General features: G+C 41.6%; 1 protein-coding gene across 2 annotated transcripts in view; it reads right to left on the bottom strand.

Annotated features, from left to right (window-relative positions):
• Window positions 1-1492: 1492 nt before the first annotated feature.
• sh3rf2 (SH3 domain containing ring finger 2) overlaps window positions 1493-25533 on the bottom strand; it is a 36768-nt gene continuing 12727 nt past the window's right edge. Inside the window, exons 4-11 of one of the 2 annotated variants that reach the window (XM_058063135.2) lie at window positions 23800-23895; window positions 20894-21265; window positions 9686-9804; window positions 8421-8591; window positions 4158-4432; window positions 3740-4083; window positions 2066-2370; window positions 1493-1994 (exon numbers count right to left, since the gene is read on the bottom strand). In XM_058063135.2, the coding sequence (XP_057919118.2) occupies window positions 1814-1994; window positions 2066-2370; window positions 3740-4083; window positions 4158-4432; window positions 8421-8591; window positions 9686-9804; window positions 20894-21265; window positions 23800-23895 (1863 nt within the window). In that variant the 3' untranslated portion in view covers window positions 1493-1813. The remainder of the gene's footprint in view (window positions 1995-2065; window positions 2371-3739; window positions 4084-4157; window positions 4433-8420; window positions 8592-9685; window positions 9805-20893; window positions 21266-23799; window positions 23896-25533) is intronic. The other variant, XM_058063137.2, reaches the window with a different exon arrangement.

Here is a 25533-nt window from a genome sequence, read left to right as displayed (position 1 = left end):
ACAAATTCATTCCAGAAGGTCCGACTCTAACCGAAACAAAAGCTAACCACATAAAAATACATTTTCCCATAAGAAATAATGTAAAGGTGTGGCTCCAATAAGTGCTATTGTGTAACATAGTAATAATAGATCCCATAGAACCTTGGTTAATGTCACAAATTCATTCCAGAAGGTCCGACTCTAACCGAAACAAAAGCTAACCACATAAAAATAAATTTTTCCCATAAGAAATAATGTAAATGTGTGGCTCCAATAAGTGCTATCGTGTAACATAGCAATAATAGATCCCATAGAACCTTGGTTAATGTCACAAATTAATTCCAGAAGGTCCGACTCTAACCGAAACAAAAGCTAACCACATAAAAATACACTTTTCCCATAAGAAATAATGTAAAGGTGTGGCTCCAATAAGTGCTATCGTGTAACATAGCAATAATAGATCCCATAGAACCTTGGTTAATGTCACAAATTCATTCCAGTAGGTCCGACTCTAACCGAAACAAAAGCTAACCACATAAAAATACATTTTTCCCATAAGAAATAATGTAAAGGTGTGGCTCCAATAAGCGCTATCGTGTAACATAGCAATAATAGATCCCATAGAACCTTGGTTAATGTCACAAATTCATTCCAGAAGGTCCGACTCTAACCGAAACGAAAGCTAACCACATAAAAATAATTTTTTCCCATAAGAAATAATGTAAATGTGTGGCTCCAATAAGTGCTATCGTGTAACATAGCAATAATAGATCCCATAGAACCTTGGTTAATGTCACAAATTCATTCCAGAAGGTCCGACTCTAACCGAAACGAAAGCTAACCACATAAAAATAATTTTTTCCCATAAGAAATAATGTAAATGTGTGGCTCCAATAAGTGCTATTGTGTAACATAGCAATAATAGATCCCATAGAACCTTGGTTAATGTCACGAATTCATTCCAGAAGGTCCGACTCTAACCGAAACAAAGGCTAACCACATAAAAATACATTTTTCCCCAATAAGAAATAATGTAAATGTGTGGCTCCAATAAGTGCTATTGTGTAACATAACAATAATAGATCCCAGGGAACCTTGGTTAATGTCACAAATTCATTTCAGAAGGTCCGACTCTAACCAAAACAAAAGCTAACCACATAAAAAGACATTTTTCCCCTAAGAAATAATGTAATTCAAATTAATCAGTTCCAGAAAGCCAAAAATATAAACAAAATACATGCAGAAAACAATTCAAAATCCATATACATATGAATGATGAAAGGGGTAAATAAACATTTAAGGTTACTTTATATCTTCATTGAAGACGTCATTTTTGTCCCCAAAAGACACAATGTGGCAGCGAGATCACCCACCCACCACCATTTTCTGGTTAAAAATATACATATTAAGAATACAGATGGACTAATAAGATCGGAGAATGTGTGTTATACTGTATACTGTAAATCTCTTGTTTTGCATAATAGGGGACCATTAAGCAAGCAGGACACGCAATTGTTGGTGGTCTTAGGTACCGTTTATTGTTACAGAAGTATAGATATTTCACTTTACATAATATATGTATTTTCTGTGTGAGTTTTGACAAAGGCACTCACCAGTGTACTGCATGTAACATGGGTAGAAAGAGGGGAACAGCCATTTGGTGGGTTTTTGTGCAAATTCTCAGTACACGTGAGTACATGCTCAGACACTGAAAAACACAAAATATAGGTCTGTCGTTTTAATACGAGCACATGGCAAAATCTAAACCCTTCATGGAAATCTCATGTAGTTTAAAACCGTCAGAAAATAGAAACTATATTCATTCCACTAAGAGTCAACTGAGTCTCTCCAGACCGTGAAGAATACTACTATGAAAAAGGCCCGTCTGGCCGCTGCTCTCCTGAGTAACCAGAACCCGGCCGTCTGGTCGTGGTCTGTGGACCAGGACCAGTTCTCCTTGAAGCAGACTGAGCTCGGCGTCCATCTGGGCTAGATGTGTCGTGGTCACTCTGTGTCTGAAGAAGCAAAACATGGTTATCTTTCATGTGTTTCCAGTCATGAATCTATCAAGAAATGCTCAAAGTACCTGGTGGGGCTGAACTGAGCCGACACGGCTGATAGCGACGACTGGGGTGTCATCGTCTTTTGCGGGTTAGAGTTGAGGTCCGAGGGTACCGTTTCCATGCCTTTCCTGAGAGATGGAGCTTTTCCGTCTTTGAGAATGATGCCGGGTCCGTCTCTTCCCAAGGTGAGAGATGGGGCCCATACTTCCAGTGGAGGAGGCGCTGGTGCGAAACTGGAGGGAACCTGGCTTCCTGAAGACCATGAGGAGGTCCGAAGCCGGGGAAGTGGGGGATCATCATCTGTGACGAAGCGCACTGACTTGGCAGGCTGGAAACATGGAGAACACACATTCATTCATTCATTCATTCATTTTATACCGCTTTTCCTCACAAGGGGCGGGGGGGGGGGGGGTGGAGCCTATCCCAGCTGTCTTCGGGCGAGAGGCGGGGTACACCCTGGACTGGTCACCAGCCAATCACAGGGCACATATACACAAACAACCATTCACACTCACATTCATACCTATGGACAATTTGGAGTCGCTAATGAACCTAGCATGTTTTTGGAATGTGGGAGGAAACCGGAGTACCCGGAGAAAACCGACGCATGCACGGGGAGAACATGCAAACTCCACACAGAGATGGCACAGACATGGCCGAGGGTGAAGGGTTTAATTGAACCCTGGTCTCCTAGCTGTGAGGTCTGCGCGCTAACAACTCCACCGCTGTGCCGCCCGGAGAACACACAGTTTCAGCCAAATGATAAAAATATAGGTTTACATATGTTGACAGTTGAAGACAATGAAAACAATAATAATCCATGACCCTCATCATCAACAAAGCCAATGTAGTCGAACGCACATCGAATACTCCAAAGGTAAAAATGGTGATGTTCACCATTCAAAGTGTTAGTGTGGGCTAAAAAAAAAAGATTACCCGATTAATTAAGAGGTGACTTCCTTGATTATTAATAGGGTTCTTAATATTTTGGATATTTTAACATTCATTCCTTCATTTTCTACCGCTTTTGCCTCATGAGGGTCGCGTGGGGTGCTGAAGCCTATCCCAGCTGTCTTGGGGCGAGAGGCGGGGTACACCCTGGACTGGTGGCCAGCCAATCACAGGGCACATATAGACAAACAACCATTCACACTCACATTCATACCTATGGACAATTTGGAGTCGCCAATTAACCTAGCATGTTTTTGGAATGTGGGAGGAAACTGGAGTAAACTCCACACAGAGATGGTCGAGGGTGGATTTGAACTCAGGTCTCCTAGCTGTGAGGTCTGCTAACCACTCGACCGCCGTGCTGTCGCACCACAATGTCATTTAGTGTTTATTCATTCATTTTCTACCGCTTATCCTCACAAGGGTTGCGGGGGGTGTTGGAGCCTATCCCAGGCGGGGTACACCCTGGAGTGGTCGCCAGCCAATCACAGGGCACATATAGACAAACAACCATTCACACTCACATTCATACCTATGGACAATTTGGAGTCGCTAATGAACCTAGCATGTTTTTGGAATGTGGGAGGACACCGGAGTACCCGGAGAAAACCCACGCATGCACGGGGAGAACATGCAAACTCCACACAGAGATGGCCGAGGGTGGAATTGAACCCTGGTCTCCTAGCTGGATATTTTGACTGATTTTTTTTAAATGAACAGAAAAGAACTGAAAGATGAACTATTACCTTATCTGAAGTGCTCTTGTGTGAATCGGGTCGGATAAGAATGGACTGAGGGCCATTGGACGGCTGTCGCTCATGATGCTGATGCTGATGCTGATGATGATGGTGATGATGATGATGTCCTCCCACCTCATGTGAGTAAGTGAAGTCCCTGTCTTTCAGGTGGGGGGCAGCAGAGAGCGCTGTTGGCTCAGTCATCCAACCGGCTGTTCTTCCAGAGCTGGATAGAATTCCACCGTGTTTCTTTCTCTGCATGGTGGGTGAGTAGCCTGATGCTTGCACTTGAGCAAAATGCTCCGAGTTGGAGGGTACATTCAAATTGGACGAATGGTTGAAAGGGTTTGATACTGAAAAAAAAAAAACAAAATTAATGAATGAGAAACTGACATATTTTTCATGTGAAGAGCTGCTGTTCATTCACCTCTATGCGGGTTAAAGAACCGCCTCACTGTCTCCCAACCTTGCGAGCTCCCGTAAAAGGATGACTTTCCGGTGCCTGCGGATGACATTGCGTGCTGTGCTCCGTTTGGTCCAGGTGGGACCTGTCCTGCTGAATGTTGTGATCCATCACTGTTCACCCTATCCAGAGCAAGGACCACAGCAGGATTTCTGGCAGAGGTGGGTTTCTTTCCTGCTATTGTGCTGTGATGTGAGGACGAGCTCGCCGCTTTGGTCTCCACGAGTCTGGCCGAAGTTCTGCAATCAGGAAATGAAAAACATTCGGATAAAGATAAAAACCTTACTTTTTAATGCACAAGATTAGACACACACAAACTAAAAAGCACGTCTAAAAACTTCAAGGTAGGTCTTAACAAGAAGATACTGATGTTTGAGTTGGTCTGCTGTTCAGACAAAGTCTCAAGTTCTTCAAGTTCTTAGACACATGCAATCCAGAAAATGATATGTAAATGTTACACTTATGGGGAAAAAGTGGGCTAATAAATTGACAATAAAATCATAAATACTGCGGATTTCAGAAAACAACAGATGGAATGATACAGCACTCTACAAGAAGCAATGAAGTCTGTAAAATTAAATAATAATAAAAAAAATCCAAAAATTGTTACAACTATAATGATGAAAATGGTAATATTAATGATGATTATAATGATGGTAATAATGATAAAGATTATAACAATAATGATAATAATGATAATAACAATAGGCGGCACGGCGGTCGAGTTGTTAGCGCACAGACCTCACAGCTAGGAGACCAGGGTTCAATCCCACCCTGGGCCATCTCTGTGTGGAGTTTACTCCGGTTTCCTCCCACATTCCAAAAACATGCTAGGTTAATTAGCGACTCCATAGGTATGAATGTGAGTGTGAATGGTTGTTTGTCTATATGTGCCCTGTGATTGGCTGGCCACCAGTCCAGGGTGTACCCCGCCTCTCGCCTGAAGACAGCTGGGATAGGCTCCAGCACCCCCGCGACCCTCGTGAGGAAAAGCGGTAGAAAATGAAATGAAGTACTGTTTTGTGAACATGGGTTGGTAAGACTAAGCAGTAAGTTTATCAGTGTCCTAACTTTGTTTATTTTGTGTAAGTCATGCAGCAAAAGCGCTTGTCTGTGTAGCATTATAGCATACAGGAAGCGGGGTTATGAATATGTCTGGATCTGCGTGTTACGTCATATCCGAGCATGCGCTGAAGCAACGCACCCGGGATAAATTTAAACAGGAAAAGATCAAATTCAATCTTGATATCTTGATAGATATATATTTTCTTTTTTAATAAAACTGCACTTGTGAATAAAGTATAGAAGGGTTTAGATCAGGGGTCTCAAACTCAATTTACCTGGGGGCCACTGGAGCTAGGATCTGGGTGAGGCTGGGCCGCATCAGGTTAAAAAAATAAAAATATATATACGTATACAGTGCATCCGGAAAGTATTCACAGCGCTTCACTTTTTCTACATTTTGTCATGTTACAGCCTCATTCCAAACTGAATTAAATTAATCTCTTACCTCAAAATTCTAAACAAAATACTCCATTATGACAATGTGAAAAAAGGTTTTTTGACATGTTTTGAATTTATTAAAAATAGAAAACAAAAAAATCACATTTACATAAGTATTCACAGCCTTTGCTTAATACTTTGTTGATCCACCTTTGTCAGCAATTACAGCCTCAAGTCTTTTTGAATATGATCCCACAAGTTTAGCACACCTATCTTTAGGCAGTTTTGCCCATTCTTCTTTGCAATAAGTCTCAAGCTCCATCAGGTTGGATGGGAGACGTCTGTGCACAGCCATTTTCAGATCTCTCCAGAGATGTTCGATCGGATTCAAGTCTGGACTCTGGCTGGGCCACTCCAGGACATTCACAGAGTGGTTCTGAAGCCAATCTTTTGAGATCTTGGCTGTGTGCTAATGTCTACTGTCTATATGGTCAAGGTACATGCTAAGTCTACTGAGGTCAAGAGCGCTCTGGAGCAGGTTTTCATCCAGGATATCTCTATATATTGCTGCATTCATTTTCCTTCTATCCTGACTAGTCTGCCAGTTCCTGCTGCTGAAAAACATCCCCACAGCATGATGCTGCCACCACCATGCTTCACTGTAGGGATGGTATTGGCCTGGTGATGAGCAGTGCCTGGTTTCCTCCAAACATGGCGCCTGGCATTCACACCAAAGAGTTCAATCTTTGTCTCATCAGACCAGAGAACTTTGTTTCTCATGGTCTGAGAGTCATTCAGGTGCTTTTTGGCAAATTCCAGACGGGCTGCCATGTTCCTTTTACTAAGGAGTGGCTTTCGTCTGGCCACTCTACCATACAGGCCTGATTGGTGGATTGCTGCAGAGATGGTTGTCCTTCTGGAAGGCTCTCCTCTCTCCACAGACGCTGGAGCTCTGACAGAGTGACCATTGGGGCCTTGGTCACCTCCCTGACTAAGGCCCGTCTTCCCCGATCGCTCAGTTTAGAAGGCCGGCCAGCTCTAGGAAGAGTCCTGGTGGTTCCAAACGTCTTCCATTTACGAATAATGGAGGCCACTGTGCTCATTGGGACCTTCAAAGTAGCAGAAATTTTTCTGTATCCTTCCCCAGATTTGTGCCTCAAGACAATCCTGTCTCGCAGGTCTACAGACAGTTCTTTTGACTTCATGCTTGGTGTTTGTGCTCTGACATGCACAGTCAACTGTGGGACCTTATATAGACAGTTATTATATTTCCAAATCATGTCCAATCAACTGAATTTACTGCAGGTGGACTCCAATTAAGCTGTAGAAAGATCTCAAGGATGATCAGTGGAAAAAAGATGCACCTGAGCTCAATTTTGAGCTTCATGGCAAAGGCTGTGAATACTTATGTAAATGTGATTTTTTGTTTTCTATTTTTAATAAATTCAAAACATGTCAAAAAAAACTTTTTTCACATTGTCATAATGGAGTATTTTGTGTAGAATTTTGAGGTAAGAGATTAATTTAATTCAGTTTGGAATGAGGCTGTAACATGACAAAATGTAGAAAAAGTGAAGCGCTGTGAATACTTTCCGGATGCACTGTGTGTATATATATATATATATATATATATATATATAAATAAAAGAAAAAAAAGAAAAAGAAAAATAGAACAAAAATATTAATAAATATTACTTAAATCTTAATAAATATATATATAATATAATAGTCTTCAATGCTTCTGCTATACCCTCCACTTTTTCAGTGATTTGGTTCTTTGCAAAAGCTCTGATAAAACATTAAATTATAATAAATTATTATAAATTAATTTTTATTTATTATTAAATTATTAAATACATGTTTCATGTTAATTTTTATTTTTCAACACAAAATAAGATGGAAAAATAAATAAGCAAATCAAAAAACAAATGAAACAAGTGAAACAAATTAACAAATCAATTTTTATTTATTATTAAATTATTAAATAAATTTTTAACGTTAATTTTTATTTTTTGACACAAAATAAGACAGAAAAATAAATAAGCAAATAAAAAACAAATGAAACAAATTAACAAATTATTTTTTATTTATTATTAAATAATTAAATAAATGTTTAATGTTAATTTTTATTTTTCGACACAAAATAAGATGTAAAAATAAATAGGCAAATCAAAAACAAATTAAACATTCATATCAAGGCGGGGGCCTCAAACTAGCGTCCTGCGGGCCGCATTTGGCTGCCCCCGCGAATGCCTGACTTTAAATCATGCGGTGGAAAAATACATTGGCGAACCCACGCGCGTATCGGACGATACCGATACAAGGAAAAAACGCAAATATCGGCCCGATATATCAGCCGGCCGATGTATCAGTCGATCCTTACTCATGACCGAAAGAATGAGATGGCGGTTGAATTGAGTTTCCTCCGTAGGGTAGCTGGACTCACCCTAAGAGATAGGGTGAGGAGCTCAGCCATCCAGGAGGAGCTCAGAGTAGAGCCGCTTCTCCTCCCAGTGGAGCTGGAGAAGGTGGCCGGGGACCGGGAAGTCTGGGCTTCCCTACTAAGACTGCTGCCCCCGCGACCCAGAACCGGATAAGCGAAGAAAAATGGATGGATGGATGGAACATGCAAAAAAATAAGAATTCAGGAAGGCGGCAAAGATTTTTTCACACCACAGTGAGAGAACGATGAAACATCTTCCTGCCCACACAAACAGCACCGCATTTGCATCCAGTGCGTCATTTGGCTCATGCATACCGCCGTCAGGGATCGTGACCTTTCACCTGAGCACAGGAGTGATGTAGTTGCTGGGCAGGATGCCCACTTTGCCCGTTCTGAGAGACAACCCACGCAGCCAGCCTTCTTTGAACTTCCCGTAGACTCCCACCATTTCGCCTTTCCTCAGCTCCAGCTCCTCCGGCCGTTGCGGCTTATAGGAGTACAGCACAGCACACCTGAGGAGTGAGGTACCATATGTTAGTATAGCATTCTTGCTTTTAGCTTCTCACTTACCTTCAAGTTAGGATAAATCATTTGGAAGCTAGCTAGCTTGCCCTGAAGTGATAACGTAGCCTTTGAATTACAGTTCATTTATTCATTCATTCATTTTCTACCGCTTATCCTCACGAGGGTCGTGAGGGTGCTGGAGCCTGTCCCAGCTGTCTTCAGGCAAGGGGCAAGGTACACCCTGGACTGGTGGCCAGCCAATCACAGGGCACATATAGACAAACAACCATTCACACTCACATTCATACCTATGGACAATTTGGAGTCGCCGATTAACCTCGCTGTGAGGTCTACGCGCTAACCACTCGACCGCCGTGCAGCCTCATTGGTGATTAATTGTGATTAGTTTGAAAACTGATATTCATTCAATCATTCATTTTGTACCGCTTTTTCCTCACGAGGGTAGCGGGGGTGCTGGAGCCTATCCCAGCTGTCTTTGGGCGAGAGGCGGGGTACACCCTGTACACAGGGCACATATAGACAAACAACCATTCACACTCACATTCATCCCTATGGACAATTTGGAGTCGCCAATTAACCTAGCATGTTTTTGGAATGTGGGAGGAAACCGGAGTACCCGGAGAAAACCCACGCATGCACGGAACATGCAAACTCCACACAGAGATGGCCGAGGGTGGAATTGAACCCTCGTCTCCTAGCTGTGAGGTCTGTGCGCTAACCACTCGCCCGCCGTGCCGCCCAATTACAGTTGAGAAATGTGTTTTAAACAAAAAATAGGAGTGTAAATGTGACTAAGTGTCTGGAACAATAACAGTGATAAACGAGGGACCTCAATTTTGTCTCATACCGCATGAATGGTTTGATGGAAAATTATACTGACTTTCAAATTGTCGTTTTTTCATACTTTGAAACAAGGTAACCAGCCCATGCCGACATATGCGTTTAGCTTTTTCTTTGGCTTATTCCGAGAGGTATTGTGATGTCATACGCAACACTTTGCCATACCTGATCACCTGTTTCATCGTCTTTAACTTTTGGTAATCCATAATCAATAATGTGCATTTTTAAATCATGGACTCACACACTGATGGAGAGCTGCTGTGTGCTGGAGTTTTTGCTGTCTGCCGAGGAGGAAGACATTTGGGGGTTCAACAGAGCCATGGAGATGTTGGGCGGAGCCTCGTTGGACATCTTCTCATTCTGTAACGAGACACAGCCAAAATCATCATCGTACTGAAGTTATTTAAGAGGAGGGGTGACCTTTTGAACCACCGCTCACTCCGAGCAAATGAGTCAGGGTGATGTTGGGAAATTCCAGTAGTTTACCAGAGGTCACCGGCCACAACATTAGGTACACCTACACAGCCAATGACAATGAGGAGTTTGGATTGACACCATCAGATCGGTACATGTATGGCTGTCAAATCAGCATTTTTAATCAAATAAATCAGTTTTCAAATTAATTAATCACGATTAATCACCAATGAGGCTGCATCGAGTAAATAGCGTGTAGACCTCACAGCTAGGTTAATCAGCGACTCCAAATTGTCCATAGGTATGAATGTGAGTGTGAATGGTTGTTTGTCTATATGTGCCCTGTGATTGGCTGGCCACCAGTCCAGGGTGTACCCCGCCTCTCACCTGAAGACAGCTGGGATAGGCTCCAGCACCCCCACAACCCTTGTGAGGATAAGCGGTAGAAAATGAAGGAATGAATAATCACCAATTAATGTGAGTGTGAATGGTTGTTTGTCTATGGATGGATGATTAGAACCCTCTAGACGTGAAATAACAACCCTAGAGTCACGCTTATGCTTGTGTTACCCAATTTAGTATACCATAAAATAAATAAAACCTGTGCCTGTTGTTTTTTTTTTGACATGGAAGTGACGTCTGGGGTTCAGAGTTGAGTTTTAGTTTGGAGTGGATTATGGCTGCAACAGTATCCGGCGATATTGGCGACTCCAAATTGTCCATAGGTATGAATGTGAATGTGAATGGTTGTTTGTCTATATGTGCCCTGTGATTGGCTGGCCACCAGTCCAGGGTGTACCCCGCCTCTCACTTGAAGACAGCTGGGATAGGCTCCAGCACCCCCGGGACCTTTGTGAGTACAAGCAGTAGAAAATGAATGAATGAATGATGTCAAACAAAGCTGTTTTCCTCCCTTTTTATTTGGGAACTGATATTTCCCTGAAACTTACCTTTAGTATGCTCTACTGCTGATGACTATAGAATGAAAAAAGATAAAAACAAACTTTTTTTTCTGATGAAAGATGAGAGTCTAATCTTTTGGTAGGTTCCATGTTCATATAGCCATAGGACAAAATATGTGTTGCCTTGAAGGATCAGTCAAAAAGGTCTAAAATGGCCAGTACTGAAGTGGTTGTCGTTTGACAAAGTGTTGGCATTGAACGAGTTAATACCTTTTAAGAGTGTTCATCAAAACTGCATGAATATTATTTACTTTGTATGAGGCAAGGAGATGCTTTGAATGGCTATAAAATGATGACGGTACGTAATTCACTTAAAGCTCATCCTTGGCATGTCTGAATTACGCTGAATGATGCAATGTTTTCTTCTATAACTGACAGATAAAGGTTGGAGTTTTTTTTTTGTTAAATGGACGAAAATATTTCCTGACTCAGGCTTCTAAAGATAGAAAATGGCGAGCACAGTGTATTACGTCAGTCCAAAAATCACCTTGAGAGATTGGGGTGATACAAAGTGTGACAGTAAAAAGCACAGCATGGTTAATGGTCATTTACACTCTATTTGATTTCATTCAATCAGCCTACAGTTCTTGTTTATTGCAACACTCTAATACTCACCACTATTCATATTTACTGCTAGTATTTACGGCATTTATGCAACTGTGTGTAGCAGGGGTGTCCAAACTGTGGACAACGAAACCATTTAAGGGCCATTTGGATATTTTGTAAAGATATTATATATGGTTCAAGAAAAAACTGCATCCCAGGTTTGTGATGTACAATGGGTGAAAAAGTATATTGTCTATATGTGCCCTGTGATTGGCTGGCCACCAATCCAGGGTGTACCCTGCCTCTCGCCCGAAGACAGCTGGGATAGACTCCAGCACCCCGGCGACTGTTGTGAGGATAAGCAGTAGAAAATGAATGAATGAATGTTTCTCAATAGATAATTTTTCTCTCAGTATTTTGACTTTCTTTGAATTTCTCTCTCGACTTGTAAAATTACAGATTTTTTTTTTAGTTTTCTTGTTAAATTGTATATTTAGAACATACCATGGACCAATAAGGAATGGAAATGGTGTGGATGCAATTACCCTCACAAATGTTGATGTCTCTTTCTCTTTTATTTCAATAAAGTAACCATAACATACAAATACTGCCCATCAGCCTATCAGTCTTATATTCTAACTTCTTAGAGTGTATAGCAGGGGTCTCAAACACGCGGCCCGCAGGACACTAGTTTGAGGCCCCCCCCTTGATATGAAAGTTTAATGTTAGTGCGGCCCGCGCAAGTTTGATATGGATGCTGTATGGTATCATGTACCCAGAAAAAATTATTACGTTTGATTAATGCTCATGTTAAAGGTTAAATAACTGTTAATAGTTATACTCCCTATCCGTGTGGAAGTGGTAAGTTTTTGGCTATTTAAGTTTAAGGGAAATAACTTGAAGGCTACCGTTTAGGTCGCTAGCTCTCTAGTTTGCGAGTTAGCATGTGTCTCAAGACCCTGCAGTTGCGCAATATGTTGTAAATAAAAAGAGTATAAATGTGACTATAGTCGTGTTTTGTCATGTCTACAGGGCTCTAATAATGCTTTGTTCATTTTAATCTGAAAAAAATAATTTGTCTACCCACCAACTATATATGGTTTCTTAAGTTTTTATTGTTTGCCGTTTTATTATTATTATTATATTTATTTATTACTGATTGATTGATTTTTTTTATTCTTGATTTGTTTATTTATTTTTCATCTTATTTTGTGTAGGAAAATAAAAAGTAAGATATTTGAGAACAGTGGAATGTTTTATCAGAGCTTTTATTGTAGAAAATCAAAACCAAAGCAAAGTTTATTCATTTTTCTGTTTTTAATAAATGCATTTTTTTGTTTGTTTTTTTGAAAAACCTGATGCGGCCCAGTCTCGCCCAGACCCTAGCTCCAGTGGCCCCAAGTAAATTGAGTTTGAGAACCCTGGTGTATAGGCACCTGATTTTGACATTTAATCATTTAGTCAACTCCAACAACGAGGTGCGTGTGTTGAAAAGAGAACTATTTGAGGCTGGATGCTATTTAAAGCTACTAGTGCTTAAAGAATTAATAGGCGGGCGGTGAAGCAAGAAGTTCCCTTTATATCAGGTGCTTGGATCCCGGGGCTCTCTGGCCATTAGGCAGCCTTGCATATACGCTACACTTGTATTGAGAAAAGCTAAACATAACGTCAGCCATAATTACTAAGGAGTCATTGAAATGACCTAAAAGTTGCTTATGAAAAGCAGTGCTGCAAGGCGCACATGTAAGAAGAAGATAGCTTGCATTCAGTAAGACCGGGAGGCATTTTAGCTTTCAGAGGTGATTGATGTAAATCACAGCCATAGTGTGTGTGTGTTTGTGTGTGTGTATGATTTCACCATGATAGCTTATACTGTGACCAAATTCCTGACAAAATGACGGCAATTAGCCATTTTTCAACGCTATTAACTCCTGGCAAGTAATACGTAAGAGAAGCTTAACATTCTTCATGTATTCAATTATTTAGATCCCTTTCACTTCCCTGTGTCCGTTTTCTATTCTTGGTGTGCTTTTTATCAGATACAAGAAGGCTCGAGCAGCAGTCACGCAATTGCGACGTGCAATGATACGGCGCTGGCTACGCTGGATTTACAATGGGGGAGACCACATACACAAAACTGCTCCCATGAAATAAAGTTTATAATGAAACTATAACGTTCAACTAAGCCCTACGTTCCCGAAGTGGGGTATGCATACACAGATTGCCGTAGGGTGTACAGGAATTCATTCATTCATTCATTTTATACCGCTTTTTCCTCACGTGGGTCGCAGGAATGCTGAAGCCTATCCCAGCTGTCTTCGGGCGAGAGGCGGGGTACACCCAGAACTAATCGCCAGCCGATCACAGTATATAATAATATAATATATAGGGTTGCGGGGGTATGATGGAGCCTATCCCAGCTGACTTAGCAGGGTACACCCAGGACTGGTTGGCAGCCAATCGCAGTATTGCAATATATAATAATAATAATAATATTCATTCATTCATTTTCTACCGCTTATCTTCAAGAGGGTCGCAGGGGTGCTGGAGCCTATCCCAGCTGACTTTGGGCGAGAGGCGGGGTACACCCTGGACTGGTTGGCAGCCAATCGCAGCATTGCAGTAATTAATTACAGTGGCTGACATAGTTACACAGGGTGATTAATCATAATTAATAAATTTGTAAATTGAGATTATTCATTAATTTTCTGTACCACTTATCCTCATGAGCGTTGCAGGCATGCTGGAGCCTATCCCAGCTGTCTTCAGGCGAACACCCTGCCAATCACAGGGCACATATAGACAAACAACCATTCACACTCACATTCATACCTATGGACAATTTGGAGTCGCTAATTAACCTAGCATGTTTTTGGAATGTGGGAGGAAACCGGAGCACGGGGAGAACATGCAAACTCCACACAGAGATGGTCGAGGGTGGAATTGAACCCTGGTCTCCTAGCTGTGAGGTCTGCGCGCTAACCACTCAACCGCCGTGCCGCCCTACAGGAATTAAAAAAACAAAACAAAACAACAAAAAACCTTAACCACATTAACAAGAAAAACTGAGATGCACATAAGGCACTCAAACGCCTCATGTGAACAACCACAGTGGGTACAATGCAGAGAAAAGGTAACAGCATGAAGTTGTTCATTGTTCTGTGTGCCTTAAATGAACAAATAGCTAGAAAAAGTGTTTGCCCCCTTCCTGATGGACTTTTTTTTTTATTTAGGAGGTTACGATCCCGTCAGCAGTATGCATGAGCCAAATGACGCACTGAATGCAAATGCTGTTGTGTGGGCAGGAAGATGTTTAATCATGCACTTACAGTGGTGTGAAAAAGTATGTTTCAGATCATCAACCAAATGTAAACATTATTCATTTTCTACCGCTTTTCCCTCACGATGGTCGTGGGGGTGCTGGCGCCTATCCCAGCTGTCTTCAAGTGAGAGGCGGGGTACACCCTGGACTGGTGGCCAGCCAATCACAGGGCACATATAGACAAACAACCATTCACACTCACATTCATACCTATGGACAATTTGGAGTCGCCAATTAACCTAGCATGTTTTTGGAATGTGGGAGGAAACCGGAGTACCCGGAGAAAACCCACGCATGCACGGGGAGAACATGCAAACTCCACACAGAGATGGCTGAGGATGGAATTGAGTAATTTATAATATATAATAAAATATAATATATTATGATATATTTCAGTAGTTAGATCATGGAAATTTTGTTTATGATCTTCAACATACATTTTTTACAGGATTAGAGCCCTCTAGATATGAATATGATGAGGAGAACATGCAAACTCCACACAGAGATGGTCGAGGGTGGAATTGAACCCTGGTCTCCTAGCTGTGAGGTCTGCGCGCTAACCACTCGACCACCATGCCGCCACATGTAAACATTAGTCAATGGAAATACAACTGAGCACAAAAATACAGTTTTTAAATGAAACCTTTAATTATGGAGGGGAGGAGGAAAGTCCCCCACACCCCGCCAAAACACAACTTAACTAAGATTAATTGACATCCATAAGCCAGGAAAAGTCATTTTAAAAATGGGATAAAGCCATTTAAAGCTTTGGGACTCCAGCAAACCACAGTGAGAGCCATTATCTACAAATGGCAAAAACATGGAACAGCGGTGAACCTTCCCAGGAGTGTCTGGCCAACCAAAATGACGCAAAGAGCGCAGAGGCGACTCATCCAAGAGGTCACAAAAGACCCCACAACAACAACATCCAAAGAACTGCAGGCCTCACTTGCCCCCCAAAAAATCTGAAGTAATTTTTCTTTTGGAAGGTGTGTGTCCCATCACTTCTGGCATAAAGTTAACAGCGCGCTTCAAAAAAAGAACATCATACCAACAGTAAAATACGGCGGTGGTAGTGTGACGGTCTGGAGCTGTCTTGTTGCGCCAGGATAGTAATTCTAGAATTCTACAGTCTAGCAAAGAATCCTGAAGGAAAATGTCCGGCCATCTGTTAGCGACCTCTAGCTTAAACCAACTTGGGTTCTGGAAGCGGACAATGAACCACAGCGAGCCACTGGCACCAACTGGGGCCAATCCAGTGGCCCAACTTGGAGCGCGCCATGGGGATTTCAATAGGTGGATTGTTTGCAACATTTGGTTCCATTTAGTGGCGCTGATTGTTGCTGATTGCAAATGGCGGGAAGAAAATTCGAAACATTTTGAAATTCTCTTGCCGCTAAACTGAATTTTTGCCGCCGTTACGGGCCACCACGAGCCAGTTGGAGCCACTGCACGCCACTAGACACCTTATGGGCGACACTAGCGCGAACTGGCACCAACTGGTCACCAATTATTGTTGTTACCCTGGCTTGTGAAGAGGAAAAAAAATTCTGTCTGATGAATCCGTGTTTGCATAATTTGTAATCATGAATTTATGGAGTAGGAAATGTGCTGAAATGTCCATTTACAAACCTCAGTTCAAGTGTAAGCCGTGTTATGTAATCTTTAGGGATAGGCTTCCATTTTCATAGCCTCCCACACGGATCAAGGTCACTTATTGAAGAGTGAGTAAAAGCTCAAAAAGGTACATGTGAGGAATATTATCTGATTTCATCAGGATTTAATGCAAGAGAAAACAGACAGGCCAGCTTATTAATAACGATGTGAAATGTCCCGAGGACACTGAAGGAGTTGGAGGAGCGAGGCTGCCCAATGAAGAGCATCTCTCCCGAGTGTGTCCATTTTTTTTTTCCTGTTTTAAACTTGTCTTAGCCTTTTGGACGAGACTACAGATGAATATTGGTTTGTAACAATAGCCACGTTTACATGGACCCAAATATTCCAATTCCATTCGGGTTATTTGCTCAAACAGAAAGAATCTAACCGTTCCGAAAGAAAAGTGCCAATCCGAATGAATATATAATCGGATTCACAGGGTTGGAATATTCCTTTCTCCAATCCGATTGAGGTATCTTGTACTTGCTCAATCGGAAAGTTGTCATGGTGCGTTCTTTCAGCGCATGGCTCAGCTGTGACGCAACACACAGACGTCTGTCAGGTTTTGAAAATGGCGGCGAGCAGTCATCACTGGACTACGGCGGTTTTTGATACAAACTTTAAAAGAACTGAAAAAAGCGTCGCAACTGGCTCAACAACTGTGGTAATCACACTCTTGTCCGCCATCTTCGATGAATCACGTCATATTGTTTACGTTTTACTGCGCATGCCCCATTGACTATTCCGTTTGATTATAGCGGTGATTGGAATATTCCTTTCCACGTATACACTGTTTTCTGGTACATCATTCGGAAAGATTCCATTGGGAAAGAGGAAAATCTCATGTAAACGTGGCTAATGATGAGCTGTAACTTCACAGTGAGCTTTATGAGAAGGAAGTCGCCAGCTCCATCCAGTTGGTGCCGGGTACAAGCTCTACAACAGGGGTCTCAAACACGCGCCCCGCGAGGACACTAGTTTGAGGCCCCCGCCTTGATATGAAAGTTTAATGTTAGTGCGGCCCGCGCAAGTTTGATATGGATGCTGTATGGTATCATGTACCCAGAAAAAATTATTACGTTTGATTAATGTTCATGTTAAAGGTTATATAACTGTTAATTAGTTATCCTCCCTATCCGTGTGGAAGTGGTAAGTTTTTGGCTATTTAAGTTTAAAGGAAATAACTTGAAGGCTACCTTTTAGGTCACTAGCTCTCGAGTTTGCGAGTTAGCATGTGTCTCAAGACCCTGCAGTTGCATAATATGTTGAGTATAAATGTGACTATAGTCATGTTTTGTCATGTTTACAGGGCTCTAATAATGCTTTGTTCATTTTAATCTGAAAAAAAATAATTTGTCTACCCACCAACTATATGTGGTTTCTTAAGTTTTTATTATTTGCTGTTTTATTTTATTATTATTATTATATATGTATATATTTATTACTGATTGATTTTCTTTATTCTTGATTTGTTTATGTATTTTATTTTATTTATTTATTTAATTTATTTTTTCATCTTATTTTGTGTAGGAAAGAAAAAGTAAGATATTTGAGAACAGTGGAATGTTTTATCAGAGCTTTTCTTGTAGAAAATTGGAACCAAAGCAAAGTTGTTGTTTTTTTTTGTTTTTAATAAATGCGTTTTTTTTTGAAAACCTGATGCGGCCCAGTCTCACCCAGACCCGAGCTCCAGTGGCCCCCAAGTAAATTGAGTTTGAGACCCCTGCTCTACAAGCAATTCTGTACAAGCTGAGTGGGTCCAATCACAGTGGAATGGGAGTTCCTGGTGGTGGGCCGTGGGTGGAATAAATTAATACAGAGCATTTTGGAAATCCAAGGAAATATAGTTGGAATAGGTGCAGATACTGGAAGATCTAGAGAGCTTTCTGTGCGGGTTATTGTGTGTAGCTGCTCTGCAGGAGTCCGCAATGCAATGAAAGATTCCATTGGGAAAGAGGAAAATCTCATGTAAACGTGGCTAACGTGGACGCCCCCCCATCACACTCTCGTCCGCCATCTTCGATGAATCACGTGATGTTGTTTACGTTTTACTGCGCATGTCCCATTGACTATTCCGTTTGATTATAGCGGTGCATGTAGACAGGAGATTGGAATATTCCTTTCCACGTATACACTGTTTTCTGGTGCTGAGCTGAATTTGACTTTCACTTTCTCTCTGAATTTGCATATCACACTCTGAGATGAACACCCCCCCCAAAAAATAGTATGAACGCTGTATGCTTATTGGTGGAGGTTTCCGTGGTTGCTATAACTTTATAAAAGGCGTCTCTTGTATTGTGTCTATTAGATTAAGCACATCGAGTTATCAAGAGACTCCTCGGTGATGGGGGTGTGCATCGGTGGCATCATGTTTTGGGACGGCCCCCCCCCTTCCCTCTCCTTTAAGAAGGCAAGGTCTGTCTGCTATTACTTGGCCTGTTGATGTGCAAGTGAATGGTACCTGCTTAGTCAAGAGGAAGGAGTTTTAAAGCAACGTAGGGTGGGGGTGGGGTGAGGGGAGGGGGGGTCCTGTTATATAACAAATTTCACCAGTGACTCATCATCATCAGCATGAGAGAGATAAGCAGACACACTGAGGGACTCTCCGATCCTCCTACACGCTGAATCCACAGTATCTCTTATTTGTCCTCATCTTCGTACTTTCTTGCCTTTACGCAGCTCTCAAAATCTTGTTATTCTCTCACCCCCCCCCCCCCCCACACACACACACATTTTTTTTAATACCGTCATTATCTCCCCTATTTGGGAGCTCACTTTCAGACCTGCATGAGGTGTGGGATTTTATGCTGTGACATGTATAATTGCAGGGCAGCGGGGCAAAACTTTTACCGAATCAAAGGAAATGTTTTTTTAATTTTATTTGGGCAAATATATCAAAACCTTACAGTGCATTTCTTACATCAATCAAATTATAACTTTCCATGATTGACATTTGTATTCAACTATCTGATCACAAGCCCAAAAGGAGTAGGCTAAAGCAAAAGCTTATAAATGCCTACTACTCCGGTTTCCTCCCACATTCCAAAAACATATTTATTTTTTAAGTTGTGGTTGCATGACAGCCAGCCAGAGGACCCAAAGCCAGAACATCGACAAAAGAAGTAAACACGTGACACTATCCCATTGGGTTTAATGCTACACTACACAGAAACATGGAGGAAGAATCAAACTACGGGACATTCATAAAGTCTATGGAGTCAACCAATTCCGTGTCAGTCAGAAAGCCAACTATATCGACCCAAAAAAAATAGTGAAGTGGTCTAGAAAAAGTTATTTTCATTTCATTTGTTACTAAAAATATACAAATAGAGTTATAATAGTAGGCTGCACGGCGGCCGAGTGGTTAGCACGCAGTGCCTGAGTTCAATTCCATCCTCGGCCATGTTGTTTGCATGTTCTCCCCGTGCATGCATGGGTTTTCTCCGGGTACTCCGGTTTCCTCCCACATTCCAAAAACATGCTAGGTTAATTGCTTCAAAAAATCTGAAGAAAAATTACTTCTGATTTTTTTTGGGGGGGGGGCAAGTGAGGCCTGCAGTTCTTTGGATGTTGTTGTGGGGTCTTTTGTGACCTCTTGGATGAGTCGCAGCTGCGCTCTTTGCGTCATTTTGGTTGGCCGGACACTCCTGGGAAGGTTCACCGCTGTTCCATGTTTTTGCCATTTGTAGATAATGGCTCTCACTGTGGTTTGCTGGAGCCCCAAAGCTTTAAATGGCTTTATCCCATTTTTAAAATGACTTTTCCTGACTTTTGGATGTCAATTAATCTTAGTTAAGTTGTGTATTGGTGGGGGGGGGGGGGACTTCCCTCCTCCCCTCTATCATAAAAGGTTTCATTTAAAAACTGTATTTTTGTGCTCAGTTGTGTTGCCAAGCTGCACGGCGGTCGAGTGGTTAGCGCGCAGACCTCACAGCAAGGACACCAGGGTTCAATTCCACCCTCGGCCATCTCTGTGTGGAGTTTGCATGTTCTCCCTGTGCATGCGTGGGTTTTCTCCGGGTACTCCGGTTTCCTCCCACATTCCAAAAACATGCTAGGTTAATTGGCGACACCAAATTGTCCATAGGTATGAATGTGAGTGTGAATGGTTGTTTGTCTATATGTGCCCTGTGATTGGCAGTCCAGCCACCAGTCCAGGGTCCTGTCTGAAGACAACTGGGATAGGCTCCAGCCCCCCCGCGACCCTTGTGAGGATAAGCGGTAGAAACTTTTGATTACAGGACTTTTGATTACAAAGCTTTGAAGTTTCAGTCAGCTCACCTTCAGCCCTCCATGTTTTAACCGAGCAGTTTTCATTTCTCGCCCATTTCCACATGTGTTTTGTCTTAGTCAGTGACACTTAATCACGTTGAGGTTAACACCCCTCTGTCTGTTTTCATTCCTTTAGCCTGACTGTAATGGCCCCCACCCTGAATCCATGAGAACAACATGACTCAGACGGCCACATGTTTTTCACGACAACAATATCAAGCTTAGAAACTGCAAAAGAGTAAAACGAAGAATGAGATCTCGAGGTATGATGACTCACCGGTAACAGGTGCCTGTGCGGGCCGTCGGAGTGCCGTCGAACTCGCTGAGAATTAACTCTTGAGGGATGAGCGTGTCCACGGGCAGGGGGCCGCACGGACGAGCGGTGCGACTGTCGCTGGAGGTTAAATCCGCTGACGCTCGTCTCTCCTGTGACCGAGTGGGAAAAGTTGCAGCTGCTTGGTCTCGGCTGTTTGTGAGAGTTTAAGGGGGCCGTCTTTGCAGGAACGTGCGTGATGCGATGGTTGGCGGTCCTGTTGGATGCCTCTGGGGCCTTTTCTTTGCCCCTGCTTCCGGTCCGATGCTGATATTCCGCCGAATCACTCCCTCTCGGATTCTTTCCCTCCAGCAGTTTAGCGGCTACAGAGTTTAGCTGGAAAAGACAGATGCAGATGTCAGGTCCTTGCAGCCCATCATTAAACAAGGGGAGCCTCTCAAAAGTCTAACCTGTCACTAACACCTGACATGCTGAGTGCCGAGCAGTGAAGCAGCTGTCTAACTACGGCCGCTCATCCGCTCCGCTCACCCACTCCAACTTGTTGGACGGGCGGGCGGGAGGCTGAGTAGCAGCCAGTAAGCCTGGAAGGATGGAGCGGCGCTGAGAGACGAGTGGGAGGCAAGGTGAAATATAGAGCGTTAACAGACAGGCATGGCAGGGTTAATGCTTTCACTCACCACGGTGATGTGCTGTTATGCCATCCGAGCAGAGAAAGCATTACTGCGTCTTCACGCCTGGCTGCACGGCACAAGGAGGAGCGGGAAGAGGAGGATGAAAGAGTCCAGAGGTAAAAAAAAAAGACTGGAGGACTGCTGAGGCGGAGCTTGAGGAGAAAAGACACGGTGGAGTAAGGAGGAGAGACGACAAGACAAGGGGAGGGGAAGTGCTTGGGAAAGTCAATGAGGAAAGATGGGAGATAAAACAGTCGACAAGTGAGGAAACTCAGACGCCAACATGTGAAGCCCACCACATGAAGCAGAAAGGACACGTACCAGCAAATACAAATAGACGATGTGGACATTGAAAGAGTGAACAAAAATACATTTCTGGGGGTCACAATAGATGAAAATATGAGCTGGAAACCTCATATTACAAATATACAACATAAGGTGGCCAGAAATATTTCAGTATCGAACAAAGCAAAATTTGTTCTCAATCAGAAATCACTCCACACTCTTTATTGCTCTCTGGTTCTACCATATCTTACTTATTGTGTGGAAATATGGGCTAATAACTATAAAAGCAATCTCACTCGCTAAATGTACTGCAAAAAAGGCCAGTAAGGATAATTCATGAAAGAACGCACCCTGACAACTTTCTGACAACCCACACAGAAAACTCTCTATATCAGGGGTCTCAAACACGCGGCCCCCTAGGACACTAGTTTGAGGCCCCCACCTTGATATGAAAGTTTAATGTTAGTGCGCAAGTTTGATATGGATGCTGTATGGTATCATGTACCCAGAAGAAAAATATTACTTTTGATTAATGTTCATGTTAAAGGTTAAATAACTGTTAATAGTTATCCTCTCTATCCGTGTGGAAGTGGTAAGTTTTTGGTTATTTAAGTTTAAGGAAATAATTTGAAGGCTACCGTTTAGGTCGCTAGCTCTCTAGTTTGCGAGTTAGCATGTGTCTCAAGACCCTGCAGTTGCACAATATGTTGTAAATAAAAAGAGTATAAATGTGACTATAGTCGTGTTTTGTCATGTCTACAGGGCTCTAATAATGCTTTGTTCATTTTAATCTGAAAAAAATAATTTGTCTACCCACCAACTATATATGGTTTCTTAAGTTTGTATTATTTGCCGTTTTATTATTATTATTATTATATTTATTTATTTATTACTGATTGATTTTCTTTATTCTGGATTTGTTTATTTATTTTTCATCTTATTTTGTGTAGAAAAACAAAAAGTAAGATATTTGAGAACAGTGGAATGTTTTATCAGAGCTTTTATTGTAGAAAATCGAAACCAAAGCAAAGTTTATTCATTTTTCTGTTTTTAATAAATGCGTTTTTTTTTTTTGGAAAACCTGATGCGGCCGTGTCTCGCCCAGACCCTAGCTCCAGTGGCCCCCAAGTAAATTGAGTTTGAGACCCCTGTGGAATCAAACTATGGAATGGATTGAGTAAGGACTTCAAACAATGCACAGTTGATGTTTGCTAAATACAAGGATGAAGAGTCTTGAACCAGTCATGATGTGCTATATATATCACTATATTGACACTTACTATGGTACCCATTATGGCATTGGATGGTCATTTCACCTTGTAAAATAACCTCAAATCACCTAAAAAAAATCAATAAATAAAATAATAGAAAATAAATAAATAAAATAAAGAATAATTAATAAATTAATAATTAATTTAAAAAAAATATATATATATAATATAAATACAAATAAAAATTAATACAATTAAAAAAATGAAAAAAACTTACATTTGTTTTAGGAAAGCAGGAAGTGAACAAATGTAACAGTTACTGATGGTAAAAGTACCAGATGGAGGGGTAGGATTTAATAAGCTTTGCTTCTTCCTACTCCTTTTGGACATGTGGAACTGTGAACTGATTAAGGGATGTACTCAATTGTAATCTGATGCATGTTCAAATGAAATAAAACCATTACCATTACCAAAGTGTCCAGTCAAGGAGCTCAAAGGAAAACAAATGTCAGTCAGCTCGCTAAGCAAGTGTTGCAAACCTGACTAAGCCACATAGTCGCTCGCTAATGAGCGGCTGCACACACGGCAGGGCTTCACAAAGATGAGCTCCCCTATCCTCAGCACTTTGCAGCCAAGGAGTGACACTTAGGGATGAATCAAAACATTTGAGTGGAAGGAGACGAAGGAACCTGGAAGTGCTCCGGGAATGAATCACATCCAGAGACGATGAGCAGAAACTCACCTCAGTAAACTGCAGAGGACAAATTCCACTTTTATCGCCCAGTTTGGCTTCAATCCAGTGATCATCCACACGTCTGATGACAGTGAGAATGTCTCCCTGCAGACCACAAAAACATACAGGAAAACTTAAAAAGGGAGGCACCAAAACAGTGACGACACAACGGGTCAGGGCTTTATGCTCCCATTAGAGGGCGGCCACTCATGAGGCATCAACCCCCTCCCCTTCCCTGTGTCTCTTGTGCAAGGCCCTGGCCCTTTCTGTAACCAGCCTCACTATAAAAAAAACATCTCCATTAAAAACAAACAAAAAAGAAAGCACGGCAAGCCTCAAGTGTGCTTTCATGGAGCGCATACAAACACTGAGGCCCTTATATAACTCCCTCAAAAATCCTTCAGGGTCAATGAATGCTGTAAAACACCCCCCCCCCCCACCCTCCCTGACCATGACTATCATGTATTAGCACCACTAGCAACAGCACATACTTTGCAAGGTAGAATAACCCAAAAGAGACACCAAACACCTGCTGAGAAAAGAGTCAGCCAGAAAGCTAATTTAGTGTTTTGAAAAGGACATTGCAATGTTTGTATCAAGTACTTAAACTGAAGGACAAATTACAATACACTGTGGCAGCCCATCAGCGATGATGGGAGAAATCGCTTGTCGCCGTCATGCTGGTTAATTAAAAAAATAATAATAATAATAATACCACCAACTACAGTATCCCAAAAGTGACAACAGTCCTAACGTTTCAGAAACCATTTGATTCCATCTTAGGTTAGAACTTTTGACTTGAACTTGTCTTGAACCAGTCATGATGTGCTATATATATCACTATATTGACACTTACTATGGTACCCATTATGTCAGGGGTCTCAAACTCAATTTACATGGGGGCCACTGGAGCTAAGGTTTGGGCAAGGCTGGGCCACATCAGGTCCCCCCCCCAAAAAAAAACGCATTTATTAAAAACAGAAAAATATACAAACTTTTTCAGTGCTTTGGATCCGATTTTCTACAATAAAAGCTCTGATAAAACATTCCACTGTTCTCAAATATCGTAATTTTTTTCTGCACAAAATAAGATGAAAATAAATAAACAAATCAAGAATAAAGAAAATCAATCAATCAGTAATAAATAAATATAATAATAATAAAACGGCAAATAATAGAAACTTAAGAAACCACATATAGTTGGTGGGTAGACAAATTATTTTTTTCAGATTAAAATTAACAAAGCATTATTAGAGCCCTGTAGACATGACAAAACACGACTATAGCCACATTTATACTCTTTTTATTTACAACATATTGCGCAACTGCAGGGTCTTGAGACACATGCTAACTCGGAAACTAGAGAGCTAGCGACCTAAACGGTAGCCTTCAAATTATTTCCTTTAAACTTAAATAGCCAAAAACTTACCACTTCCACACGGATAGGGAGGATAACTATTAACAGTTATTTAACCTTTAACATGAACATTAATCAAACGTAATATTTTTTTCTGGGTACATGATACCATACAGCATCCATATCAAACTTGCGCGGGCCGCACTAAAATTAAACTTTCATATCAAGGCGGGGGCCTCAAACTAGCGTCCTGCGGGCCGCATTTGGCTGCATGTTTGAGACCCCTGCATTATGTCATTGTATGGTCATACCACCTCGTACTTTGGTACGAGGTGCATTATTAAATAAAAATAAAAATAAAAATAAAAATAAAAATAAAAATAAAA

Source organism: Doryrhamphus excisus, linkage group LG22 (genome assembly GCF_037039965.1).
Source record: "Doryrhamphus excisus strain RoL-2023G ecotype Guam linkage group LG22, RoL_Dexc_Guam_v1.1, whole genome shotgun sequence".
Classification (NCBI taxonomy): Eukaryota; Metazoa; Chordata; class Actinopteri; order Syngnathiformes; family Syngnathidae; genus Doryrhamphus; species Doryrhamphus excisus.
This window is presented reverse-complemented; position numbering and strand designations above follow the sequence as displayed.